Source organism: Bubalus kerabau, chromosome 2, assembly GCF_029407905.1.
Source record: "Bubalus kerabau isolate K-KA32 ecotype Philippines breed swamp buffalo chromosome 2, PCC_UOA_SB_1v2, whole genome shotgun sequence".
Taxonomy (NCBI): Eukaryota; Metazoa; Chordata; class Mammalia; order Artiodactyla; family Bovidae; genus Bubalus; species Bubalus kerabau.
In genome coordinates this window covers 202,973,968-203,001,631 of record NC_073625.1, presented here as the reverse complement: position 1 = coordinate 203,001,631, position 27,664 = coordinate 202,973,968, and the positions used below count along the sequence as shown (strand labels likewise).

General features: G+C 41.4%; 1 protein-coding gene across 1 annotated transcript in view; it reads right to left on the bottom strand.

Annotated features, from left to right (window-relative positions):
- KCNH8 (potassium voltage-gated channel subfamily H member 8) overlaps positions 1 to 27,664 on the bottom strand; it is a 479,646-nt gene that overhangs the window by 126,073 nt on the left and 325,909 nt on the right. Inside the window, exon 7 of the mRNA XM_055570028.1 lies at positions 26,905 to 27,112. Coding sequence (XP_055426003.1) covers positions 26,905 to 27,112 — 208 coding nt within the window. The remainder of the gene's footprint in view (positions 1 to 26,904; positions 27,113 to 27,664) is intronic.

Genomic DNA, 27,664 nt, shown 5'->3' with positions numbered 1-27,664 from the left:
TTTCAAATGGATGGGGAAACAGTGGAAAACAGTGGCTGACTTTATTTTTCTGGGCTCCAAAATCACTGCAGATGGTGATTGCAGCCATGAAATTAAAAGATGCTTACTCCTTGGAAGGAAAGTTATGACCAACCTAGAGAGCATATTAAAAACCAGAGACATTACTTGGCCAACAAAGGTCTGTCTAGTCAAGGCTATGGTTTCTCCAGTGGTCATGTATGGATGTGAGAGTTGGACTGTGAAGAAGGCTGAGCGCCGAAGAACTGATGCTTTTGAACTGTGGTGTTGGAGAAGACTCTTGAGAGTCCCTTGGACTGCAAGGAGATCCAACCAGTCCATCCTAAAGGAAGACAGTCCTGGGTGTTCATTGGAAGGACTGATGCTAAAGCTGAAACTCCAATACTTTGGCCACCTGATGTGAAGCTGACTCATTGGAAAAGACCCTGATGCTGGGAAAGATTGAGGGCAGGAGAAGAAGGGGACGACAGAGGATGAGATGGCTGGATGGCATCACTAACTCAATGGACATGGGTTTGGGTGGGCTCCGGGAGTTGGTGATGGACAGGGAGGCCTGGTGTGCTGCAATTCATGGGGTTGCAAAGAGTCAGACACAACTGAGTGGCTGAACTGAACTGAATCTCTTTCTTGTCCTGTCTTTTGTCTCAAAGGTTCAGAGTTGGAGCAAACCTAGGAAAGAAAAATGAATCCCTACATCCCATGGCCACAGACCATTTCTCAGCTGTTTTTGGTAGTTGCCTGACAGTCATTTAAGTTAGAAGACAGGACTTTGGCATCTGCTGGAGAGTAATCTCAAATATTTCTGGCTTGTGGTACTTCAGATTAAAATTGTAATTACATTTCTTCCAAATATATTAGAGGGAGATACATTTTCTAACATCTCAATTATAAAAGTAATGCTAAAATAAATTAGACCACATAATATGCTGGAATGTTTTATTCAAATGCCCCATTAAAGCATCTTCTGGATTTTATTTATCTTTACTTGGTATTGAAACTGTTTATTAGAGGCATGTTCTACCAGTTTCTAGGAAGTGCCCTGGTTTCAAAATGACACGTCAGCTGTGAGGCGTCAGCCTTTGTTCTCGTTTGAAAGGCTGACTCTGAGTCACGTGTCTAATGATGCATTTAAACACATGTAGCTGACTGCTTGATGGCTTGATGTGGCATGAAATGCATTAGCAGTGGGAGTTTGTGTGACCATCACAAAATAAGGTTTTAGCCAGTGGGCGACTGATTGAAACGAACACACAACCATGGGGTCATGTCAGAGATCAAAACTGTGTCATGCACTTTTTAAAAATGAGAACTATGTAGAGTGCAGAGAGGCAACACGGGCCGGAATCAGAAGCACAGGAAGGACGCAGAAGAGAAACAGGACTATGGTGAAGAGCGTCAGACTAGGCAGGGCAGGAAAGCTCGAAACCCCAAAGGCCAGCGGTGCGGCATCTGGAAGCACACGGGAAAGCTTGTCTTGGGATTGTGTTGCCTGACCTTGTGTACCTTAGTTCTGACACTTAATCACTGGGTAACGTTGGGTTAGAGTCTTATCCTCTTTGGGTCTTAGCTTCTTCCTTCTAAAGTGGAGAAGGTGGCAGTAACTCACCTCACAGGCGGCCGTGAGGTTAACCAACACCATTCACAGCAAGTGCCTAGCAGACAGCGGCGTAACACAGAGCAAGCTTGGATAAAAGGCTGTTACAGACTTCCCTGGTGGTGCGGTGGGTAGGAATCTGCCTACCAGCGCAGGGGACGTGGATTTGATCCCGGGTGTGGGAAGACCCCCGTGCCACAAGCGCTGAGCCTGCGCGCCCTGGAGCTGCGCTCCACGGGAGAAGGCCTCACGGCACTGCGCGCTGCAGCTGGAGGGGAGCCCCACCCGCCGCGACTAGAGAAAGCTGCGCTCAGCGACAGAGACTACTCAGCAGAGCAAAAACTAAATGCACAGTAAATAAAGTTTTAAAAATTAAAGCCAAAAGTTGTTATGATTATTGCTGCTGCTTCTGCTAAGTCGCTTCAGTCGTGTCTGACTCTGTGCGACCCCGTAGACGGCAGCCCATCAGGCTCCCCCGTCCCTGGGATTCTCCAGGCAAGAACACTGGAGTGGGTTGCCATTTCCTTCTCCAATGCATGAAAGTGAAAAGTGAAAGTGAAGTCGCTCAGTCATGTCTGACTCTTAGCAACCCCATGGACTGCAGCCTACCAGGCTCCTCTGTCCATGGAATTTTCCAGGCAAGAGTACTGGAGTGGGGTGCCATTGCCTTCTCCGATGATTACTGCTGCTATTGTTTAAAGGAACGAAGGTTTTTTGTCTTATGGAAAATAATGGAGACTTTTGAAATCCTTCATTATTGAAAACATGTACAAAATATACATCCAGAATCCTGTTTCCATAAGTAGAAAATAATCAACCCAGAGAAAGAAATGGCACCCCACTCCAGTGTTCTTGCCTGGAGAATCCCAGGGACGGGGGAGCCTAGTGGGCTGCCGACTATGGGTCGCACAGAGTCGGACACGACTGAAGCGACTTAGCAGCAGTAGCAGCAGTAGAAATAAAGGACATGATCACATCATTCTTGGAAATCAAGGATCTTACATGATTCATAATTACAAATGCTACTTTCCATGACTGAGCTATCATACTGAAGGCATGAAATGCATAGGACTTGTATTTCAGAATATTTCCCAGTTTCCATTTGGTTTGTTGTTACCTGACTGATTATGGTAAAAGCAATAGTAAGTTACAACGTTTTTATTTGTGCCCTTGTGGTTGGAGACTACATATTGATCACCCAATGTCATGAATATATTCAATGTGCTGAATATATATTAAAGAATATATCAATATTAAGAATATATAAGTATATATTCTTTTTTAAGATTTTCTTTTATGTGGACAGTTATTTTAAGGGATTCCCTGGTGGCTCAGATGGTAAAGAATCTGCCTGCAATGCTAGAGACCTGGATTCGTCTTTATTGAATTTGTTACAATATTGCTTCTGCTTTATGCTTTGCTTTTGTTGGCCCCGAGAGCGGGATCTCAGCTCCTCAGCCAGGATTACACCTGCAGCCCTTGCCCTGGATGCAAAGTCTTAACCACTGGACCACCAGAGAAGCCCTTTATATATTCTTCAATTTAATCCTATATTGCATAATTTCGGAGAAGGCAATGGCACCCCACTCCAGTACTCTTGCCTGGAGAATCCATGGATGGAGGAGCCTGGTGGGCTGCAGTCCATGGGGTTGCTGGGAGTCAGACACGACTGAGCGACTTCACTTTCACTTTTCACTTTCACGCATTGGAGAAGGAAATGGCAACCCACTCCAGTGCTCTTGCCTGGAGAATCCCAGGGACGGGGGAGCCTGGTGGGCTGCCATCTATGGGGTCTCACAGAGTTGGACACAACTGAAGCGACTTAGCAGCAGCAGCGTAATTTAACTTCTTACAACTCTAACAGCTAAATATTATTATATGAAAGTTAATATTAAAATATTGGTACTAAAAAAGGTTAAAGCAAAACACAACCAGAAGCAGACATGTTAAGAAGAAGGGCTAGGTTTGGAGTTGAATCTGCCTGAGTTGAGTCTTTACCCATTTAACATGCCACACTCCCTCCCTCCTGATCCTTCTCATCAGTCAAGGTTTTGGTATCATGCACTCCTGATTGACTTTATCTCTTTCACGGAAATGGCTGCCCCAGTAGATTTTTTTCTGTATTGCTCTTCCTCTCCACCTGCAAATGGAAATTTTCCAAATTGTCTTCGGCTTAAGGTCACCATCATCTAGGACACACAGTCTTGGAGAACTGGCATTATTTTTACTTGGAGTGTGGAAACTTCTGTAATGTTCTTCACAACCTCCTACCCTCAGAAGCCCTAGCTATTATTCCAAATGTTGTTGGCAGGAATTGATGAGTTAATAGTCTGTGTATACGAAGGCTTGGGTAATAAAAGAGCTTTTTGGAACCACAGATTGAACTCTGAACCACTTCCCAATGCTTCTTTTTCCAGGAATAGAATCTTTGGTTACCTTCTTGTGGACTTTGCAAGAGACTTTACATAGGTCAGACCTACACTGTGGAGAAACAAAAGGCCACGCAGCTTTTGTTTTTCCTATGAGAACCCACTTTCTTATGCAATTTCTTGGACTTGATTGAAAATATTGGATAAACTAAGCATCTTGAATCATATTTTAACCATTCTACTCCCTGGAGCTTGGCGTTTACTTTCACCTACACCACTTTTACTTACACGAACTCTCTGCTTGCAAATCCATCATCTGGCAACCACGGTGACTTTTTAAGAGCTTGGAAACCATGGAAACAAGGGCAAAAGATGGCTTGGTCTGTAGCCCAGCACATAACTCACATTGCAACCAAAATACTGCATGCACTTTACTTGTCCACTTGCCTGTCTTGCCCTAACAATTTGGAAGAAAAAGCTCATTGGATGGTACTCTCTGAAAACCCTTCAGTCTAATTTCTGGGAAACACATTTCAGATTCCATGGGGCAGGTTTTGTAGGTGTCAGGCAGGGAGAAAGCTTTCCAACTTTGGGTCTACAGCAGAGGTGACAAGAAGCACAGCCTTGATGGGCACAGGGAAGCCCAAGAATATCGTGGGGAAGGTGGCTGGAAGCAGCATCAGCTTAACCTGGCAGGACAGAGGGAGGGGCTGCGGGGCATTTTAGGAGGAACTGGGTACTCAGCAGCCCAGTGAGCCCAGGCCTTGGTGGACACCAGGATTGGCTCCAAGTTCTAGCAAGAGCTGGGGATCCAAGGAACCTATGATTTACCCTGAAGCCACAGCCTGGCTCTAAGTCTGGTGTTGAGACCAGCCTGCCTCCCCTGGTTCTCTGCCCTTCAGCCCTCCGTCTACTCTGCTTCCATAACATGCAAGAAGCGATCAGAAATACAGTTCTCAATAGCTCAGCTGCAGCCCCACCCACTCTCTGAGGTCACTGTTTTCAAGGTCATACGACACCATGCGCTGTGCATGGTTCCCATTTTCTGAATATTCTGCAGAGTTTTAAACAGAGTCCGTTTTGGGTGGTTCAGCATGACAACACTTCCTGGTCTCTGAAAGCTGTTCTCATATCCAGTTACCAACCACCAGGTGAATCTTCAGATCAATTTCCTTTGCTTTAACCTCCACCACTCCTGAAGAGAGATTTTGCTTGAACCAGGAGACTAAAATATTACTTTCATTGCTTCTACCTACCCAACAGTCTCTAAATAGCTTCTGATGAGCTAATTAACAAATGCACTCAATTAGCAGTTCGTGACCATGTGCGACTCTTGCAATGCTGTGTGATACGTAAGGATGGGGGAGCTCGGTCTTCACTACCTGGCACTCGGTTGGGGAAACAACCCAAGGATGACGTTGACAAAGTAAGTGCCCCCTGCTAGAGCAATCAGGGTGTAAAGGAGGAGGAGCGTTCAAGCTGCGCCGTAGGGATGAGCAGGGCTTCGAATCACATCGATGAAAGAAACCTGAATGCCCATCAGTAAAGGCACTAGGCCAGGATCATGCAGTGCGTGCAGTGTGGGGAAAAGGAAATCACGCAATCTGGATTAAATAAAGGGCGTGGGTCGTTAAGTTAGGGCTTCCCACGAGGTGCTGTGGTAAAGAACCTGCTTGTCAATGTGGAAGACATATGAGATGCGTGTTCGATTCCTGGGTCGGGAAGATCCCCTGGAGGAGGGCACGGCAACCCACTCCAGTATTCTTGCCGGGAGAATCTGATGGGCAGAGTAGCCTGGAGGGCTACAGTCCACAGGGTTGCAATGAGTTGGACAAAACTGATGCGACTTAGCATGTACGCATGCAAACGTGGGATGGAAAGTCATGTAAAGTATGTCTTACCTACACGTTTTAAAACTTAAATATTTTCCTCTTCTTTCAAAGAATAAAAAATCAACAGCAAGAAAAGCTGGATTTAAATATAGCTTAAGCTGCTATACTCCAGACTCATATTTGATAAAATGTGTAATTCCTAGCAAGAATGTTAAGACTTTGAATAAATTAACAGGAATACTTGTCAAATCATTTTCCCTTGATATGTGTGTGTGTGTGTGTAACAGAGAAATCACAAATAATATGGGGGTGGATTGAACTTAATTCTTCATAGATTCAGGGGGAGTTTGCTCAACTTTGTTTTGAGAATATCGTAATGCCAAAAGATAACGTGTGCATGTGAGCATGTTAAATCGCTTCAGTTGTATCTGACTCTTTGTGACCACATGGACTGCAGCCCACCAGGCTCCGCTGTCCCAGGGATTTTCCAGGCAAAAATACTGGAGTGGATTGCCATGCCCTCCTTGGGGGAACTTCCCAACCCAGGGATAGAGCCCATGTCTCTTACGCCTCACGCACTGGCGGATGGTTTGTTTGTTTGTTTTTAACCACTAGTACCACCTGGGAAGCCTGCACAAAGATAATGCCCATTTTTAATTCTAGAAATAATTTTTACAGAAACAAGAAAGCAAAAAGTACTGAGGCTTTAAGAAATTGCTGAAGAAACCTCCTGAGATTCATCTAAGGGTCATTTATTCTGGCTACAAAGTCCAATTAATGCAGAAACATGTAAGACATTTTTCAGTCTTCAAAGAGGCTCATCCTGAAGATTTCCGGTTGATCACATTCATCTCTTATGCTGGTATCTAGATGAATATTTGTAATCGTTATGAATCATCATCTCAATGATGCAATTATAAATATCATAAAGGATCTTTCAGGATACTGCAAATTGTCTCACCTGCAGTGATTTCGTTTAGGAGTATTTTTATCCCCTCTCACTTTTCAGTAAGGAGTCAGGTTTTCATTTCCATTGCTGAAAGGGATCAATCCCTTGGGCGTCTGCTCCTTTATCATCTGCTGGGGGCTTGCTGCACTCTTATCACACTGGTTATCTGCCTACTAGGTTGGCCTCTCCTACTAGGTCGGCCTCTTTGTCAGAGTAGGGATTAGGGACTCTTACACACCTGCTTCCTAAGCCTGACTTGTGATTCAAGGTGTGGCACCTAATATGTACTTGGTACATATTTTCTACGTGACAAAGCACATCCTTCTAAATCCCAGAGACCACAGAGTAGATACTCTTGCCATGTATTTAAAACAGGCTTTGGGTTTTCAGAATGGCTTGGGCTGCAGCCCATCACTACTTGATTATTTGACTTCAGGTAACCTAGCCCTGTGCCAAAGCCTTTGACTGTGTGGATCACAATAAACTGTGGAAAATTCTAAAGAGATGGGAATACCAGACCACCTCACCTGCCTCTTGAGAAATCTGTATGCAGGTCAGGAAGCAACAGTTAGAACTGGACATGGAACAACAGACTGGTTCCAAATAGGAAAAGGAGTATGTCAAGGCTGTATATTGTCACCCTGCTTACTTAACTTCTATGCAGAGTACATCATGAGAAACGCTGGGCTGGAGGAAGCACAAGCTGAAATCAAGATTGCTGGGAGAAATATCAATAACCTCAGATATGCAGATGACACCACCCTTATGGCAGAAAGTGAAGAGGAACTAAAAAGCCTCTTGATGAAGGTGAAAGAGGAGAGTGAAAAAGCTGGCTTAAAGCTTAACATTCAGAAAACTAAGATCATGGCCTCTGGTCCCATCACTTCATGGCAAATAGATGGGGAAACAGTGGAAACAGTGTCAGACTTTATTTTTTTTGGCTCCAACATCACTGCAGGTGCTGATTGCAGCCATGAAATTAAAAGATGCTTACTCCTTGGAAGGAAAGTTATGACCAACCTAGACAGCATATTAAAAAGCAGAGACATTACTTTGTCAACAAAGGTCCATCTAGTCAAGGCTATGGTTTTTCCTGTGGTCATGTATGGATGTGAGAGTTGGACTGTGAAGAAGGCTGAGCGCCGAAGAATTGATGCTTTTGAACTGTGGTGTTGGAGGAGAGTCTTGAGAGTCCCTTGGACTGCAAGGAGATCAAATCAGTCCATCCTGAAGGAAATCAACCCTGAATATTTACTGAAAGGACTGTTGCTAAAGCTGAAGCTCCAATACTTTGGCCACCTGATGTGAAGAGCCGACTCATTGAAAAAGACCCTGATGCTGGGAAAGATTGAAGGCAGGATGAGAAGGGGACGACAGAGGATGAGATGGTTGGATGGCATCCATCACTGACTCAATGGACATGAATTTGGGCAAGTTCCGGGACTTGGTGGAGGACAGAGGAGCCTGGCGTGCTGCAGTCCATGAGGCTGCAAAGAGTTGGATACGACTTAGCCACCTGAACAACAACAACAACCCAGCCCTCTATGTTCCAGCTTCTTCAGTTAAAAATGGAAATAAATCTGCCTTCCTGCTTGTTGTGAGAATCAAAGAAGATAACTTTGCAAAGCATCTGGGTATGGTGCCTGGAATATGGTTACCTGATTAAAATGTAGGTTCCTTTTTACTTCTTCTGCAGTCTATCACTTTTTTCACAAATAGTACTCAAAAATAAACTAACTTTCTAAACTGCAAGATGAGTTGACAATTTTCACCATATATCATGGTTATATGCCCATGGGGAAATTGGGATGCCCAAATAAAATGATCCATAAATGTAGACAGAGAATGAAGTATATTGAATATCTCAAAGGCTTCATTATCACTTAGCATAACCATTTGTTTTCTGATTGATTCCACTGAGGTGCCCACAAGTTTGAAGGACATTTTGACCCAGTGTTTTGTTTGCAATGACCTCTGACCCTCGTCTCCATCTAGGTACCATCATTTGGTTTATCTCAAGCTCTTTGTTCCATGTTCAAAGAAACAGAGGCAGATTTTAATTATTTTATCCAATTAATAAGCATGATTAGTAGAAGTGACATACAGATGACAATGTTTACAACACAGCAAGTTAAATTTTGTTAGTTTCCAAAACAAAACAAAATAACCTGATTGAAAAAAAAAATTCCTTAGGAATGCTGAATACACAAAACACAGACTGGGGGAAAACTAGACACAGTAGAAATAATAAATAAAAAATAAAATTTCCAAGAACTAAAATTATATAGAGTAAAATTTGTTATTTGTCAAAAAATGATTGAAGAAAATATTCTTTAAAAAGTAGTTCTCAATTTAACTTAAATTGAGAAGATTGAACTTGATAGAAATGTTCTCACAAAAGAAAGTTCATCCTATCTGATATGTTATTTTAAAAATTTCATTGATGAATGAAATCTTGAATGCAAAAAAAAGAATGTAAGAAAAGTAATTCCAATACAATAGAAAAAGGAAATGGAAGAACATTATTTAACCCTGCTGCAAAGGTGTTTGATTAAAAAATTAAATTTGTATGAAGAAGTTTTAGCAAGTTTGTGTAGCCCTCTAGATGAGAAGTCAGAAATGTTGCTACATTCTAATGAGGATGTCTGTATTCATTAGACAGCGGAAACATCCTTAGGGGTCAAGAAAGCCAGTGTGGAACATTCACAGTATTAATATAGGATGTTCAAAATGGTAGGACCAAAGCATCTTGCATTAATCAAAATCAATTCCATGTTTGGTTGAGTAAAGAATTTTCAATTGTCTGATTGATATCTTTGAATGTAACTGTTGACTCATAGAAAATAGAGAATTGTATTAATTTAGTTCCATTAAGCTTGCCACACAAAGATGGAATCCTTCCCTTCTAAAGGATGAAAAGTATTTGATTCACTAGTTTAAATGATGTCAAATCTATTTTTAAACTTGGCAGTGGTAACAAATTGCTATTTTTATCACTCTCTCTCCCTTTTTCCTTACCAATCTCTCATCACAATCAATATGCCCATGATATTGGTAAGGAATGCCCACCAGAACTGACTTGCTTACAGTGTTCACCAAGCATGCACTCGACAGAGAAGTCACAGAGAGTCACATACCCTCAGCTGTCAACAAAAAACACTGGATTATTCATTAAAGAATATGCAGCTCTCCAGAGTCCTATTATACCATAGTATTATTTTTCGGATTTCTGTAGATACATTTGCATTGCTATGAATAAATGTTTTTGCATGAAACTTATAAAACACTGTATTTGAAGGCCAGAATCATGTATATTCACTTATGACAGGCTCTTAATACAAATGCAGTGCTAACTGACTTTTTGGAATTGGTTTTTTTGGTAATTCCCAAGGGGGTCAGAGAGAGAGAGTGCCTACATATCCCAAAATATACCATTTAGCCACAGAATGGCTTTGCAACCTGTAAACCTAAACCAGGATATTTAAAAAATTAATGGAATTAGCTAGCACTAACACATGGTTTTATGGGCAGATGATAAAATTAGAAATACTGCCCTTCTTCTGCGGGTCACAGTCAAAAAACTCAACCTTGAGAAAATTCCATTTCAGGCTAGAAAGATTGCTAAAAATAAGCCCATGACTGCTGACCATCAGCAGCAGATTTTCAGTAAAGACTGCAGGCAATCTGGACACTGACTTTGATACTGTAAATAAAATTACAGTAAATTTACTGTAAATATAATTTCTTGGGAACAGAATCAGCTCCTGTGGTTACAACTTTAATAAAGTACCACATATTGGCAATAGCAATGATGAGAGGCACATCAACAGCAACTGGCCAGCGGCAGCAGCAAAGTTAACACGAGTAAAATTAACATGTGCTGAAGATTTAGTAATGCTTCCCTGGTGGCTCAGCGGGTAAAGAATCCACCTGCAATGCAAGAGACACAGGAGAGGTGGGTTCGATCCCTGCGTGGGGAAGACCTCCTGGAGGAAGAAATGAAAACCCACTCCAGTGTTCTTGCTTGAAAAATCCCATGGACAGAGAAGCCTGGTGGGTTATAGTCCAAAAGGTCGCAAAGAGTTGGACATGCCTGAGTGACTAAGCATGAAGCACTCATTTAATCCTTAAGCACCCGATGAAGTAGCTAATCCTGTGTCTATGTTACAGAACAGGAGATGGCGCCTTAGACAGGTAAGTAACACAAGCAAAGCTGACATGGAATAAATGGGAGAGCAGGCTTTGAAATGAATCTAGAACTCACCTTCTTAAAAACCGGCACCCAGCATCTGAGCGTGTGAAGTCAACAGAAGTTCACAGGGGACTGTGAAGCCAAAGGTCAGTTTTCAACATCTTCAGAAGAAAAAATGGATGTAGATTTCAAAAGCTATATAATCTTATGTGGGCATTAGCTTTTATTTCTGTCTGTTAATATTTCAGTTGACTGAATCTGCCAATATCTAATGTCTGTCAGCCTGTTTAATTTTGTTGTAGAGACTGGAGGTGTGGAAAAATACACCAGGATGCAAATCCATCATTTTTAAAAAGGTCTTCCTAAATCATTTCTATCTACACTGGGGCTTTTGGATTTTAGTTTCTGAGAAACTAAAGTTGGGTTTTGTCTCTGTCTTTCCTGACGAATCAGAATGGAAAAAACAACAACAAAAAAATAAAAGTCAAGACTTTATGCCTAAGTAAAGAACATGTTGTTGTTTAGCTGGTAAGTCGTGTCTGACTCTTTTGCAACCCCATGGACTGCAGCCCGCCAGGCTCCTCTGTCCATGGGATGTCCCAGGCAAGAACACTGGAGGGGGTTGCCGTCTCCTTCTCCAGGGGATCTTCTGGGCCCAGGGATCAAACCCAGTCTCCTGCATTGGCAGGAGGCTTCTTTACCACTGAGCCACCAGGGAAGCCTAAAGCACATGTTAGCAAGGAAATTTAGCAGCAGTCGCCATAGGATTGTAGACTATGAAACATCTTAATTATTTCTTCTGTTTGTAGCTAGTTGGGGAAACTCTAAATCCAAAGCAAATGATTGCAAATACACACAAAAGAAAGGGGAGAAAAGAGGAATTTAAATTTTTATGCCAGATGTTTAATTAGTTTAGATAAAATGCTTAATTATCTTCTATTTCGTATCATGTATCCATGAGTTATGTTCATGGATAAACATAAAATCTAAAATGGGGAGGTTGTCCCAGTGGAAATCCTTTATAAATTCAATTGCCTTTATAAAAATATTCATATTAATACAAACCAAGTCAGGAGGGATAGATTTGGAGTTTCGGATGGACATTTCAAACTGGTATATTTGATATATGCCAAAACCAATACAATATTGTAAAGTTAAAAAATAAAATTAAATTAAAAAAATAAAAAAAACAGATAACCAACAAGGACCTACTGTATAGCACAGAGAGCTCTGCTCAATATTCTGTAAGAACTTAAAAGGGAAAAGAATTTGAAAAAGAATACATACCTGTATATGCATAACTGAATCATTTTGCTGTACATCTGAGACTAAAACAACATTGTTAATCAACTATGTGCTCTGTGTGTATGGGATCTCCCAGGCAAGAATCCTGGAGTGGGATGCCGTTTCCTTCTTCAGAGGATCTTCCTGACCCAGGGATCAAACCCTCGTCTCCTGCATTGGTAGCTGGATTCTTTACCACTGCACCACTTGGGAAGCCCTTAATCAATTATACAACAATATAAAATAAAAATTAAAAAACTGTATTCCTCAACTGTGCGCAATGAAACAGAGAATCACTAAAGAAGAAAATCCATATAATTAAGATAATAAACAGACGGAAGCTTTTCATTGGTTCAACTTTTGTGAGATCAGTTTTAACATATGCACACTCCTATACCTAACACAGGAAAACAACAATGGCCTGCTGTATACATTACGTACCTTATAATGAGCTACGATGAAAGGGATCTAAGAAGAATGCAAGTACTTTAATATACATGTGTGTGTGTAACTGTATCACTTTGCTGTCTACCTGAAACTAAGACTACATTGTAAATCAACTATATTTCAATAAAATTTTTTTAATTAAAAAAAATTTTAAAATAGAGTGTGTATTCCTTTTCGTGAGAATGTGCAGCTGGACTAAATTTGGCAAATATCATCAATAAAAGTATTTTCTGTGATTCTCTGCCCTGAGTTTGTAATCAGTTCAGTTCAGTCACTCAGTCGTATCTGATTCTTCCTGACCCCATGAACCGCAGCACACCAGGCCTCCCTGTCCATCACCAACTCCCAGAGTCCACCCAAACCCATGTCCATTGAGTCGGTGATGACATCCAGCCATCTCATCCTCTGCCGTCCCCTTCTCCTCCTGCCCCCAATCCCTCCCAGCATCAGAGTCTTTTCCAATGAGTCAACTCTTCGCATCAGGTGGCCAAAGTATTGGAGTTTCAGCTTTAGCATCAGTCCTTCCAAAGAACACCCGGGACTGATCTCCTTTAGAATGGACTGGTTGGATCTCCTTTCAGTCCAAGGGACTCTCAAGAGTCTTCTCCAACACCACAGGTCAAAAGCGTCAATTCTTTGACGCTCAGCTTTCTTCACAGTCCAAGTCTCACATCCATACATGACCACAGGAAAAACCATAGCCCTGAGAGACGGACCTTTGTTGGCAAAGTAATGTCTCTGCTTTTGAATATGCTATCTAGGTTGGCCATAACTTTCCTTCCAAGGAGTGTCTTTTAATTTCATGGCTGCAATCACCATCTGCAGTGATTTTTGGGCCCAGAAAAATAAAGTCAGCCACTGTTTCCACTCTTTCCCCATCTATTTCTCATGAAGTGATGGGACCAGATGCCATGATCTTCGTTTTCTGAATGTTGAGCTTTAAGTCAACTTTTTCACTCTCCTCTTTCACTTTCATCAAGAGGCTTTTGAGTTCCTCTTCACTTTCTGCCATAAGGGTGGTGTCATCTGCATATCTGAGGTTATTGATATTTCTCCCAGCAACCTTGATTTCAGCTTGTGCTTCTTCCAGCCCAGCGTTTCTCATGGTGTACTCTGCATATAAGTTAAATAAGCAGGGTGACGATATGCAGCCTTGACGGACTCCTTTTCCTGTTTGGATCCAGTCTGTTGTTCCATACCCAGTTCTAACTGTTGCTTCCTGACCTGCATATCGGTTTCTCAAGAGGAAGGTCAGGTGGTCTGGTATTCCCATCTCTCACAATTTTCCACAGTTTATTGTGATCCACACTGTCAAAGGCTGGCATAGTCAATAGAGCAGAAATAAATAGATGTTTTTCTGGAACTCTCTTGCTTTTTTGATGATCCAGCAGATGTTGGCAATTTGATCTCTGGTTCCTCTGCCTTTTCTAAAACCAGCTTGAACATCTGGAAGTTCACGGTTCACGTATTGTTGAAGCCTGGCTTGGAGAATTTTAAGCATTACTTTACTAGCGTATGAGATGAGTGCAATTGTGTGGTAGTTGGAGCATTCTTTGACATTGGAATGAAAAATTCCTGAAAAAGCTGTATTAATCAGGTCACACCTTCCCTGGCCTCTGTTGTCTTGTGGATTGTATCTGCACATCATCAGTAAAGACTCCAATCCATTATTTTGGTCGTATCCTTGTTTTTACTTACTGTGTGTCTGGCATGACAAAAAAATAAGAGAAATTTAAAAAGTTCTGAAATGCTTAAATATGAGAGATTTACCCCCCAAAGTCCCAGTTCTGAAATTCTCTAGAAAGATGAGACGTGGGTCACCTCTCATCTATACTGGTCTACGGGTAGGTCATGGCTGGCCCCTCAGATGGTGCTTGGCTTCTCCATTTGCTCCATGAATGTAGGCCCCCTTCTCCTCGAGGCTTTTTATTTTGTGACCCCGTCTGTGGAAGAGTTTTCTAGACTAAACAGAGTCACCTCATCCACTCGCCGTTTCTCAAATACACCGTGAGATTTCTTGCTTCTGCGCCTTCTTCACACTGTGCCCAGCTCCGCCTCGCCACCTAAATGTCGTCTAACACAGCCTCTCCAAAGCAGTCCTCATTTTCTGCAGCCCAGCTCAAGTGCCATCTTCAGGGAGATTCAGTGAGAAGCACTTCAACTTCTTTCTGAACTATCACCTTTTTGCTTGTACAAACTTACGCCAAACCAATATTTAAAAAAAGAAAGAAAAATTCTGCAATCTTTATGTCCACCTCTTGAATTTCTAACAACAAAGTCCACTTCTTGAAGGCAGGCTCTAAGATTCCTTGTTTTGCTCACAGCTCATGATACTATACTTCTTAAGGCCTCAACAAATACTTGTGTCAGTTGCTCAGTCATGTCTAACTCTTTGCAACCCCATGAATTGTGCCCACCAGACTCCTCTGTTCATGGAATTCTCCAGGCAAGAACACTGGAGTGGGTTGCCATGTCCTTCTCCAGAGGATCTCTCTGACCCAGGGATTGAACCCAGGTGTCCTGCATTGTGGGCAGGTTCTTTACTGTCTGAGTATTTCTTTTATAGTAAATACTGAGAACTTTGTAGGATTTAAATGCAACAATCTCAAAGAGGTCTTTTTCTGCTTTATTTTTTCTATATCTTTAGTCTTTTAGGAAAATAATATGAAGAACATTAAACTGTCACTTATTCCAAAAGAATTGCTATGATTAATACACTCGCTGGAAAGAAATAATTGTATCTTAAACACATTTGATGATGTCTTCTTAAGACAGCAACATAATTTATTTTCCTGGTAACTGAACAATTCTGCCTGAAGAATTTCAGATTTGAGGTCTTAAGTTTAAACGACTTTCCTCCATAAAGGCATTCCAAATGGGAATAAGGTTTTAAGTAATTAACCCTTATTCAACTGGCCTTTTATGGGTTAGATTACAACCATTTGTTTATTTCAAAGGTAATATACAAAAATATCACATTGGAATTTAGGTTATGTTATTTTGGGCAGAAATGAAGACTGCAGTTCCGGCAAGATTATGAACTTACCTCACGTGCAAGCCTTTCAGATAGAAACACCTGGAAATATACATATTCTTTCAAAAGAGGAAGTAAAATGTACATATGCAAAAATGACGAATAGCAAGTCTGTTGCTGACGCTGTGGTGGGGATGGTGTTGGGGAGGCAGGGGTCACAGCTTGTCAGAATTGACAGTGTCTGGTCTCGGGTCTCCAGGCTGCAAGATGGCTCTCTCACAGCGCACAGGGGAGCACACTGAAGTCCTACAGACGCTGGAACCGACACCTGGCACACAACTGGGATATTCGCATGTGATACACACGAGGTGAAGGGTAGGAGTAACGCATCCAACAGCTTACAGAGAAGATGAGGGAAACCGAGTGTGGAAAAAAAAAAGTAGCATCTTGAATTTAAAAAACAGACTTGTGCCTTGCATGCATTAGTATCTAAATGTATACTCTCCATGAAGCCCTGAAACCTTGAAGCTAAGAAATTTTTAAACATTTGATCCCAGGTCAGGGGTAAATCCTACTGCTCTTGGCAGAAGCAAGCATATAAACAGCAACCAAAATTCTGAATATTCTCATAGCTCGATCTGCACAGGGCTTCCTTGGTGGCTCAGATGGTAAAGGATCTGCCTACAATGCGGGAGACAGGTTCAAACCCCTGGTCGGGAAGATCCCCTGCAGAAGGAAATGGCAAACCACTTTAGTATTCTTGCCTGGAGAATCCCATGGGCAGAGGAGCCTGGTGGGCTACAATCTATGGGGTCACACAGAGTCAGACACGAGCAAGTGACTGACACTCAATCTGCATGGGGTCACAAAGAGTTGGACGCGGCTGAGTGACTGACATTCAATCTGTACAGGATCCTACAAGAAAGAAGCTCCATTAAAGATGAATTCACAGTAAACTTTTTTAAAAAAAATTACAAAATCCATGAGGAAATAGTTCACCTTTTGCAAGAGTTAGATGAATAGAAAATTAGCACATGATGAACTTCAGTTAATAAAGTAAAACTGAGGCAATACAATAAGATAGCATGCCTTTTATAATATTCAAATTCAATTCAGAAGCTTGACCTAATTGACAAAAATAAGAAACTGGAATTATAAAAATGGGACCAAAAAGTTATGGAAAATCAACAGAGATCTGAAAAAGCACCAAATAAAATTTCTATATATAGTTGGTCAGAAAATAGTTAATAAGGATCTGTACCATATGTATAATTAAATTCAGAAGCTTGATATAAAGGACATATATAAAATCTTGAACTAAAAATTATTAAAAAAAATTGTATGTACATAATAATATCCTGACACATAAAGAACATATTCAATTAAGCTTCAACAGACACTGAAGAATCAGTATCGCAGAGATCAAACTCTGTGATAACCAATAAATGTAATTAGAAATCTGTAGCAAAGTTTTAACTTCAGAAATTTCATATAATCTGAGTAACAACTTTTGAGACTTCAATGCTTAGAAGTGTATAGTGTTAAATACATTATTTAGGAAAGAAGAGAAGTTTCAAATTAATGAAATTGAGGGTCTACTTTACGAAACAGGAAATTAGAATGACCCTCTCCAGCAAAATATATATATATATATATATGTTCTGCCTTGTTCTACTTTACTTACTCAGGGAATGAAAATTTAAATAAGAATTAGACATTTTTTATACCCTCTACTCCCCAATACCCTCCAAGATTTTCACAAGTTTCAAACACATTGGTATCAACTGTTGATGAAGCTCTGTGGACAATATGATCAACTGAATAATTAATTAATACAACTGCTTCACAGAAGAATTCGACAATTTGTGCTAATTCTATAGATGCACATGCCTTTGACCCAGAGAAATTCTCGCATATGAACACAGAGAAACTTGTATCTGATTGCTCATTGCCCACTGCCTGTCACAGTGAGAGGTGTGAATCCACCCAGTAAGGGAATGGATAAGAAAGGGTGAGAAAACCGGCTTATTGTACAACAGAATTCTATTAAACAGTTAAAAACAAACATGTAAGATGTATAACTGTGATGGACTGATCTTAAGAAAAAATGAGTTCAATGAGAATGTAAAGAGATACAAAGAAGAGAGAAATCCCAGCTCCTGTGTGTATCATCTGTGTATCTGGGGCAAGCCACACAGTCTACGTGCCTTGGATTTCTCATCTGTAAACAGAGATGATAACAGTGTTGGTATCATAAAATTATGGCAAGATTAAATGAATGATCCCTACACGATGCCTCAGTGCCCAGCGCTGAGCCTCGTGAGTGGTGGTTGCTATTATCATTATCCTTGTTATCACTGCTACTTCTTATATGTGTGATGATGTGTATGGAAGATAATGAGGGAAAGCTGGAGAAGAAAAGGGCGACCCACTCCAGGGCTCCTGCCTGGGAAATTCCGACAGAGGAGCCTGGTGGGCTACTTGGGGTCACGAGAGCGGGACACGACTTAGCGACTAAACAGCCATAGCGAGGGAAGACAAAAGCGCATATTGCGTTACTCATCTACGTGCGTTGTAGCAACAGCCTCTCAGAAAATCTTATGCGCCAACTTGAATAGAAAGCAGGGAAGATAGAAGGAGCAAGGCAGAACTGAAGGACTGTGGGGCTCTGGCTTTCTTTTTGATATTTATTTTATTTATTTGGCTACGCTCAGTCTTAGTCGCAGCACACAAGATCTTTAACTGCACTGTGAAATCGCTCAGTCGTGTCCAACTCTTTGCGACCCCATGGACTGCAGCCTACCAGGGTCCTCTATCCATGGGATTTTCCAGGCAAGAATACTGGAGTGGGTTGCCATTTCCTTCTCCAGGGGATCTTCCCAACCCAGGGATCGAACTCCGGGTCTCCCGCATTGCAGTCAGACGCTTTACCATCTGAGCCACCAGGGAAGCCCTTTAGTTGCATTAAGTGGGATCTAATAATTCCCTGACCAAGGATCCAACCTGGGTCCCCTGAATTGGGAGTGCAGAGTCTTAGCCACCGGACCACCAGGGAAGTCCCAGGCTTCTGGTTTTATCTGTAATATTGCATTGATTTTAAAAATAGAAACAAAATAAATATGTTAAAGCAAAATGTTAAAAAAGATGTAAGTTTTAGAAGGGGACCATTATATTTATTCTCAACTTTTTGTGTTAAAAATATTTCATAGTTTAAAAATAAATTTCCAGGAAATTTCAAAATTTTTCCAGCTTTAGGGCTTTGTTTCTGTGTTTTTGTAAAATGGGGTTGAAAATACCTGCCACGTGGGATTTTAATAAAGATCAGATGAGATAATGCACACAGTCAGGCACCACACCATGTGTGTGGTAGGTGGTACTTAATAAATGTAAGTTAAATATTAATCTAATATAAATCATTTCCAAAGAATGTAAAGAAAAAATCAATTTCCAACTTATTTTTCTACTCATTAAATTTATTTCTTGTTCATGTATGAACTAGTTTGCAGATGTGATGGGGATTGGAAAAGCACAGAGAAATGAAAAAATCAGAAGAATTCAATTGGTCTTGGTTTAGGACTTTATAACTGGGAGTATGAAATTCACAAAATGTCAGAAGGCTTTTTAAAACTTTGCTACTCAAAGTGTGATGTGGGGTCCCACTCACTGGGGAGATGGTTAAAAATGCTGGATCTTGGGCTCCACCTCAAAATTTCTAGAATTAGAATATGTTTTTCTAATACAATCCTCACATGATTTCAGTATAAAGTTCAAGACAATACTTCAAAAAAAAAAATTAAGTCCAGGGATCTATTACTAGGGTCCATTTTAATGGTTAGAAAACTTCATTTTAGGCTTTTTCTCCCCTTTCTTAATTTCATATATTCCCAAGAATGAGAATCTGCAGATCAAGGTTATCTAAAAATGTTTTTGTATTCCTTTACACAGAACCTGAAAATGTAGAGTGCTAGTCAACTCTGCTTTCTTGGGGGAAATTTGATACAGTGATTGAAATAATCAGCTCACAATATCATAAGCCTGGTCATTTCCCCCCCATTACATGAGGCTTGTAAAGGCTAAGCCTTAATAACTAGAGAGTCTTTCAAATCAATCAGCTTTTTATGATGTTTTATCCAATGAGGATCAGGAGATTTAGGATTAAAATTGTCAATGAAAATTTGAAAATGGCATCTTACTTAATCCTTTTCTTCCCATTCTAGATTCTGGGCTTTTTTTTTTTTTCAGTGATACAGACACAGGTTTAGACATCTCCAATGGATGAGAGTACTCCTGCCAAAGGATTAAAAGATTAACAAGATTAAAAAAAAAAAAAAGCTTCCCCCTGCTACAGTGCACTCTCCTCTCTAACGCTGAAGCAGAGCATTTAAAGTCCAGTGTGTGACAGCCTTAGAAACAGACAACTTCGAAACAACCCAAGGTAGCATTGTGGCTACAAAAGAGAGCTACAGACCACGGTGCGGCCTCGCTGAGGAAGCAAAGCCTGGCAAGTACCACTGTTAGGAGGAGAGCAGCACAGACTGACACAGGGAGGAGGATGCAGCCAGGACTGTCACACGCCCAGCTTTCAGCTAATTCCATCTGACCTATGATGTCTGAGAGGGGTATGATCATTTACAGACGCATTTTACTGACTGCTTTTATAAATGTTACAGTGTGTTTTTGAGCATTAGGTAAAGATGTTATTGTATAAGACATTTTTTTTATTTTTTTGAGTGGGGGCTGTCTAAAATCCTATGAGAAGGTGGTCCTCTCCACTGTGTATAGTAATAGAGAGACAGAGGGCCCTACTTCTAACCACGAAAGTGTAAGGTCGCGGGGGGTGGGGGGGTCCCCCCTCGCCTGGCAGTGCGTGTCTGAGCATCTGATAGAGGCTCGGCCAATCAGATTCTGCTTTCAGGGACTGTGAATCCCAGATGAACAGAAGGTCAGGACTCTTGCTCATGGCACCTACAAAGGCAGGCACACATCCGGGTTGTCTTTGCAAAATGTCAGCAGCCGAGCCTCCTGCACTGGGGCATCTGGGGCTTCCTTGGCTCATATTCCTCTCCCAAGTCTTATTCTCCATTTTTCTATTTCTGAGTCTGCATGTCCTACTAACGAATTCCTTTTCTATCTCTGCTTGCAATCAAGAATCATCACTAATACAGAAATGTCACCTCTTCACTGGATTCAATTTTTTAAATTAATTTTTTATTGGGGTATTGTTGATTTCTAATGTTGTATTAGTTTTTAACTGAATCAGTTACATGGGCTTCCCAGGTGGCACTCGTGGTAAAGAACCTGCCTGTAAATGCAGGAGACATAAGAGACACGGGTTCTATCCCCGGGTCAGGCAGAGGGAATCGCCACCCACTCCAGTATTCTTGGACCATTCAGTACTCCAGAATCCCAAGGACGGGAAGCCTGGCTGGCTACAGTCCCCAGGGTCGCGAAGAGTCGGACACCCTGGTGACTGAACAGCAACACAAGGACTGAGGGATCCAGGCTCTTGTCTCCTGATTGTCACTTAGTAATGAAATGACCTTGAATGTTGATTCGTCCAAAAACTCTTTTTACACATTTCCATACACCAGGAATCGTACACCACAGTAAGGAAGCAGGGGTGGGCACAGTTGACAAAAGCCCCTTCCATGAAAGAGTTTGTGAACCTGGAGCTGGATTTCTCACCATAAAGTCGAAGAGCTGGACTAAGGTCCTTCTCAGTGAGAGGGTAACAGGAAGGAAGGCCAGGGGTCTCTAAACAGAGGAAATAGGCTGCAAGTTTCAGACATTTTTATCTCTCTTAAGCGGCAGGAGGAAACAAACTAGGGATATTTTTTCCTTTTCTATGTAAATTTAAAAGGAGGTTTCTCTTAAAATACTGTGTTGCCATAATGACACCTGGTTTCACCTGAAGTTAACTATTCTTAAACCTTGAGATAACCAATGCATTTTTCTTATGGAAAGGTTTGTCCACTGACCTGGAGCCAGACATCCTGGAATGTGAAGTCAAGTGGGCCTTAGAAAGCATCACTATGAACAAAGCTAGTGGAGGTGATGGAATACCAGTTGAGGTATTTCAAATCCTGGAAGATGATGCTGTGAAAGTGCTGCACTCAATATGCCAGCAAATTTGGAAAACTCAGCAGTGGCCACAGGACTGGACAAGGGCAGTTTTCATTCCAATTCCAAAGAAAGATGATCTCAAAGAATGTTCAAATTACCACACAGTTGCACTCATCTCACACTCTAGTAAAGTAATGCTTAAAATTCTCCAAGCCAGGCTTCAGCAATACATGAACCACGAACTTCCAGATGTTCAAGCTGGTTTTAGAAAAGGCAGAGGAACCAGAGACCAAATTGCCAACATCCACTGGATCATGGAAAAAGCAAGAGAGTTCCAGAAAAACATCTATTTATGCTTTATTGACTATGCCAAAGCCTTTGACTGTGTGGATCACAATAAACTGTGGAAAATTCTGAAAGAGATGGGAATACCAGACCACCTGACCTGCCTCCTGAAAAACTGATATGCAGGTCAGGAAGCAACAGTTAGAACTGGACATGGAACAACAGACTGGTTCCAAATAGGAAAAGGAGTTCGTCAAGGCTGTATATTGTCACCCTGCTTATTTAACTTCTATGCAGAGTACATCATGAGAAACGTTGGGCTGGAAGAAGCACAAGCTGAAATCAAGATTGCTGGGAGAAATATCAATAACCTCAGATATGCAGATGACACCACCCTTATGGCAGAAAGTGAAGAGGAACTCAAAAGCCTCTTGATGAAAGTGAAAGAGGAGAGTGAAAAAGTTGGCTTAAAGCTCAACATTCAGAAAACTAAGATCATGGCCTCTGGTCCCATCACTTCATGGCAAATAGATGGGGAAACAGTGGAAACAGTGTCAGACTTTATTTTTCTGGGCTCCAAAATCACGGCAGATGGTGACTGCAGCCATGAAATTAAAAGATGCTTACTCTTTGGAAGAAAAGTTATGACCAACCTAGATAGCATATTGAAAAGCAGAGACATTACTTTGCCAACAAAGGTCCGTCTAGTCAAGGCTATGGTTTTTCCTGTGGTCATGTATGGATGTGAGAGTTGGACTGTGAAGAAAGCTGAGCGTCAAAGAATTGATGCTTTTGAACTGTGGTGTTGGAGAAGACTCTTGAGAGTCCCTTGGACTGCAAGGAGATCCAACCAGTCCTTTCTAAGGGAGATCAGTCCTGGGTGTTCTTTGGTAGGAATGATGCTAAAGCTGAAACTCCAATACTTTGGTCACATCGTGTGAAGAGTTGACTCATTGGAAAAGACTCTGATGCTGGGAGGGATTGGGGGCAGGAGGAGAAGGGGACGATGGAGGATGAGATGGCTGGATGGCATCACTGACTCGATGGACATGAGTTTGAGTGAACTCCGGAGTTGGTGATGGACAGGGAGGCCTGGCGTGCTGGGATTCATGGGGTCGCAAAGAGCCGGGCACGACTGAGCGACTGATCTGAACTGAACTGGTGCTAATGTAGTGTGCACTTACCCCAGACTCTGTCTTCAAGTCAGTTCCACCTAATGGCTCAGAACCTACTTGACAAACCAGGATGTTATACTCAGATATTGTTCCCCTAATCTATGTTAATGAAATTATTTGTATGGTAATCTTCCCTTCTATAAGATTCAAGTTAATCATTTTATGGCCCAGGATGAACCATTTGGTGCCAAGATTATCCCAAAATGCATCTTATGGGTGAGGAGCCTGGTGCCATTCTGAGTTTTAAGACATTCCTTTCTTTCATTAACAGACTGCTAGTGACTATATAACATCCAGCTGAAGACTAGCAGGGGGTACTCTTTCTGCCCTCTTCTGATGTCTATGTCAGAAGCTTTCTCTATCTCCTTTATACTTTAATAAAACTTTATTACACAAAAGCTCTGAGCGATCAAGCCTCGTTTCTGGCCCCGGATTGAATTCTTCTCCTCCAGGGGCCAAGAATCTCAGTGTCTTTTAGTTCAACAACAACCTTTCACCAGCCTAAAATTTCAGTAAACAATAAGCCAAATCTCAAATTCCTTAAAATATGGTATAGGAACACATAAAAATATGAAGTAAAACAGAACACCAGGCAAATCAGCTTATAACTTGCCTCTGATAGAACTGACCTTAGGAGTATTAATTCTTCCTTACAAAAACAGATATACTATAAAGAAGGGACATTATAAAATGTTTTTTAAAGGTTAGCTTCGGTTTGGTCTGATGCAAAATATTGGAACTCTTTCAGGAAGCATGCCTGTCAAGGACAAAAGGGAAAAAATTATTTCAAGGAAATTAACAGTGATGAGAAAGGAAGTTCCATTTTCTTCCTTGGGAAGATGAATCTGTTCTTACATCTGATATTAGTCAAAACATAAAGAACAATGTGTTCTCTAATCAAGTTTTATGTGTGTGTTGAATTTTCTGATTCATGGTAATTGGACCAGAAAAGGTAAAGCATATTATTAGTGGACAAATTACATAGTAAAAACTAAATTAGCCTAGACTCTCAGCTGCTTCATTATAAAATTAGGTAGGAGAGGTCATAATTATTTAATTTGTGTCCAAATCTCAGCTGGAAAATGTTCCAAAGGAGCAAATGATCCAAGTAATTTTAGGAGAAGGGAAAGTCCTTGTAGCCAAGCTTATAAAACCCAATATTGACAGACATAATTAACATACTACCTTCCTGACCATATCTCATGGTGTTGGACAGGAAACCTAACTCTCTAAGGAGAAACGCTCTGTCATTTTTAAATCATAACGGTGAAACGTGTCATTTCCTGCACCTGCTGCCGTCAGAAGATGCCCTTCCTGACACGTCCCTCAAAGCTGTTGACATTGGATGGTTGCTTCTGCTGGTTAATATGGGTGCTGAACTATAATAGGAAATAGATATATTAAGTACACAAAACTGAATTTGTTCTTCCATTAAAGTCATAAATCGTGGACCCTGAAATAGCCTTTCAAATTATTAGCGTGTTTTCTCATGTTATAGATGAGGAAACAGGCCCAGGCAGGTGAACAAAATCACGACAAAGCTCACGGTTAATGAATGCTGGAGTCGTGATGAAAGGAGAGACCCACTGCCCTCAGCCCAGGGTTTTCCCATCGCTGCGTTTTGCCAACACTCTCTTTATGAACTGACTTTCAGCTTACAAGGCCCCATCATGACATTGAGTCGTAATACCCAGACCAAGAGTAGGTGTGGTAGGGGGCAATGCAGAAGCAGTTCAAGGGGGTGGCTCCTTTTTTCTTGGAAAATAAATATTTCTGCATATTTGTTGGAAGAAAAACATTAAGCTGGTTAGTCAGTCTACAGCAGGCCTGGTATACTGGAAATGAAACACAAAGTTTTCCTCCTACAGCTGAATTTGAGAGCGTGCATAAGCTGAATTTCCTTGTCTGGAGACTCTCAGACTAGACTAACCTTGAGAATTAATATGAGTGCATAGGTGAGGGAAATTAGGTCAGGTCCAAAAGGCAATCAGTAACTGATCACAAATCAGAATTAATATGGATTCACAACAAAGGCAGAGATTCAGTGCTGCAATTCACTGGACAACATCAGGACCACGCTAGAGCCTGTGATGAAGAAGCTGGACAAACTCATAAAGAGGGAAACAATACTGAAGGACAGGAAACGTTTTAATCCAAGTACAACCCAGACTTTGATCCTTTTAGTCAAATCTTCTTTCGCCATCTCTCTGTCCCCCTCTTTTTCTCCCTCTCTCTCTTCCAGCTCATATTCTCTTTATGTAGGATTTTTTGCCTCCATTGTATGATTTTATTGCTCTTTTTTACTTCATTTCTGAGAATGGATGTCTACAGCAAAGTATAGAACAATGTTGTGATAAGGAACATAAGAAAATGATTCTGAGATGAAAATTATTGGATGCATCAGTTTCTTTGTGTAGCTCCAGGAAAAAACTGAGATGTGTAGGAACATTTTTAAGAACCTAGACAGGAGATTCAGTGAAGGAAATGGCAACCCACTCCAGTATTCTTGCCTAGAGAATCCCACGGACAGAGCCTGGTGGGCTGCTGTCTATGGGGTCGCACAGAGTTGGACACGACTGAAGCGACTTAGCAGCAGCAGCAGCAGACAGGAGATTCACTCCCTTGAACTTGCTTTCTTAAGCTCTTCAGCTCATTCTCCAAAGATGCCCTTTGAAGGCTTTGCATATGCCCTGTGGTGAAGACTGGCAGTTACGAGAGTCCACTCAGGGATGTTCTAAATGCTCTCTGCCACTAAGTGCTCATATAAGAACTTAGAGCTTTTTTTTTTTTTTTCTTCTTGGGAATCTCTTGCAGCTTTATCTCTGTGCAAAGATCTGAGCTTCTTTCAAAAGTCCAAGATTGATTTTTGGAGAAGATAAATGAAGGATTTTCTAGCTAGCCAAGGAACAGATTCTCTGATTAAATGTCAGATTAGGAAGAAAAAATACCCTACATAAGGTCCTGTGACAATTCTCTAAAAAGAAAGACTGTGAGAAGGACACAGATATTTTAAAATAGAGGGTTATAGCCTTCAGAATTTTCATTTTCTATAAAGTCCTTGTGGTTGATATAAGTTTAAAAATATGCACATGTGCAGAACATTTCAGATTCATTTATGCAGAATTATGTAACACTTGGAACAACTCCCTTAAATTCCCATGGATTATGGGGACATAAAATTTTACAAATTATATTTGTAAATATCCCGTCTTCTTTATCATTGCACGTTCTCAAAGTATACTAAATATGGAAAGACAGTATGATAGTGTTCTTTCTCTTTTTTTAAAAAAGGAGAAAATAGTACAATTTTTCTATTATTAACTTGCCATCTCAGATACAAATGATCATTTTCTTATGATTTAAAAATATTGCAGTTACTGGCCAGGTTTACTGTTACTAGCCCTCCATCAGATTTTTCAAGATAATATCATGCATAACTTTAGATCTAAACATTTCTATGCACATGCTGGTCATTTTTAAAAGTTCACCATTGAGACCTTAACCCATTGTTCTTTGAAAAAAACGCAAGGTTGTTCAGAAAACTCACTCAAAAGTGATCACTTGTAACATGGTCCCTCTCCACACATCTCCCCCAAATGAGACTAATTGACAGTCAGAATACAGATATCAATATTTATAGGCTTATCTTTCACGTTCCCCAAATTCTCGACAGGCTTCCTTTTCACTTAAAAATGGAAAATGTGACAAAAGCAAGCCCTTACCAACTTCCCACTTCAGAAGGCTGTTGTCTTCCCTCTCCATTTTTCCAATGACGTACCAGATGCACGCCATCCAGTGCGCCAGCAGGGCAAACATGGACATGAGCAGAGTCAGGACGATCGTGCTGTGCTGGGAGTAGCGGTCCAGCTTCTGCAGGAGGCGCAGGAGGCGCAGCAGCCGGACGGTCTTCAGGAGGTGCACCAGGGACACCTGGAAGGGCGACAGCGCTCAGCCGGCCGGGCCGCGGCGCAGGGGCCGCCGCCGCAGCCGCGCGGGAGGCCCTGGGGCCGCGCTGGCCCCGCCGCGCGCCAGCGCCAAGGCTCCTCTGGGACCGGTTCTGTCTTTTCTTGACATATGTTACCGGAAGCTGGTAAGATAAAGACTGGGAGGGCCATTTGATTTCTCTGAGTGAGTGCTTATCTTCCGTAAGGCCTATCTTTCCCCCCTACTTATGGGACTGAACGTAACTTTCTAGAATTCTGATACAGAGCTGAAACACGGGATGGGACTCGGACTGAAGCTCCTCTCATTCCACTTCCCCTCTCCATGGAAGGGAGCCGCTTCACCGGAAAACCGTGCAGACTGAAGTCCAGCACTGGAGTGGTCATGCGGTAACTTGGGTTTCTCGTTTTTAAATAACGAGACCTAAAAACCTGAGTAAGATCCTCTCACAAATATCAGCAGCACTGCCTGCCTCACGTGTTTGCTCTCTTCTTTGTAACGTTCCTAATAGAGAAAACATTTGCCCGAAGCACAGACATT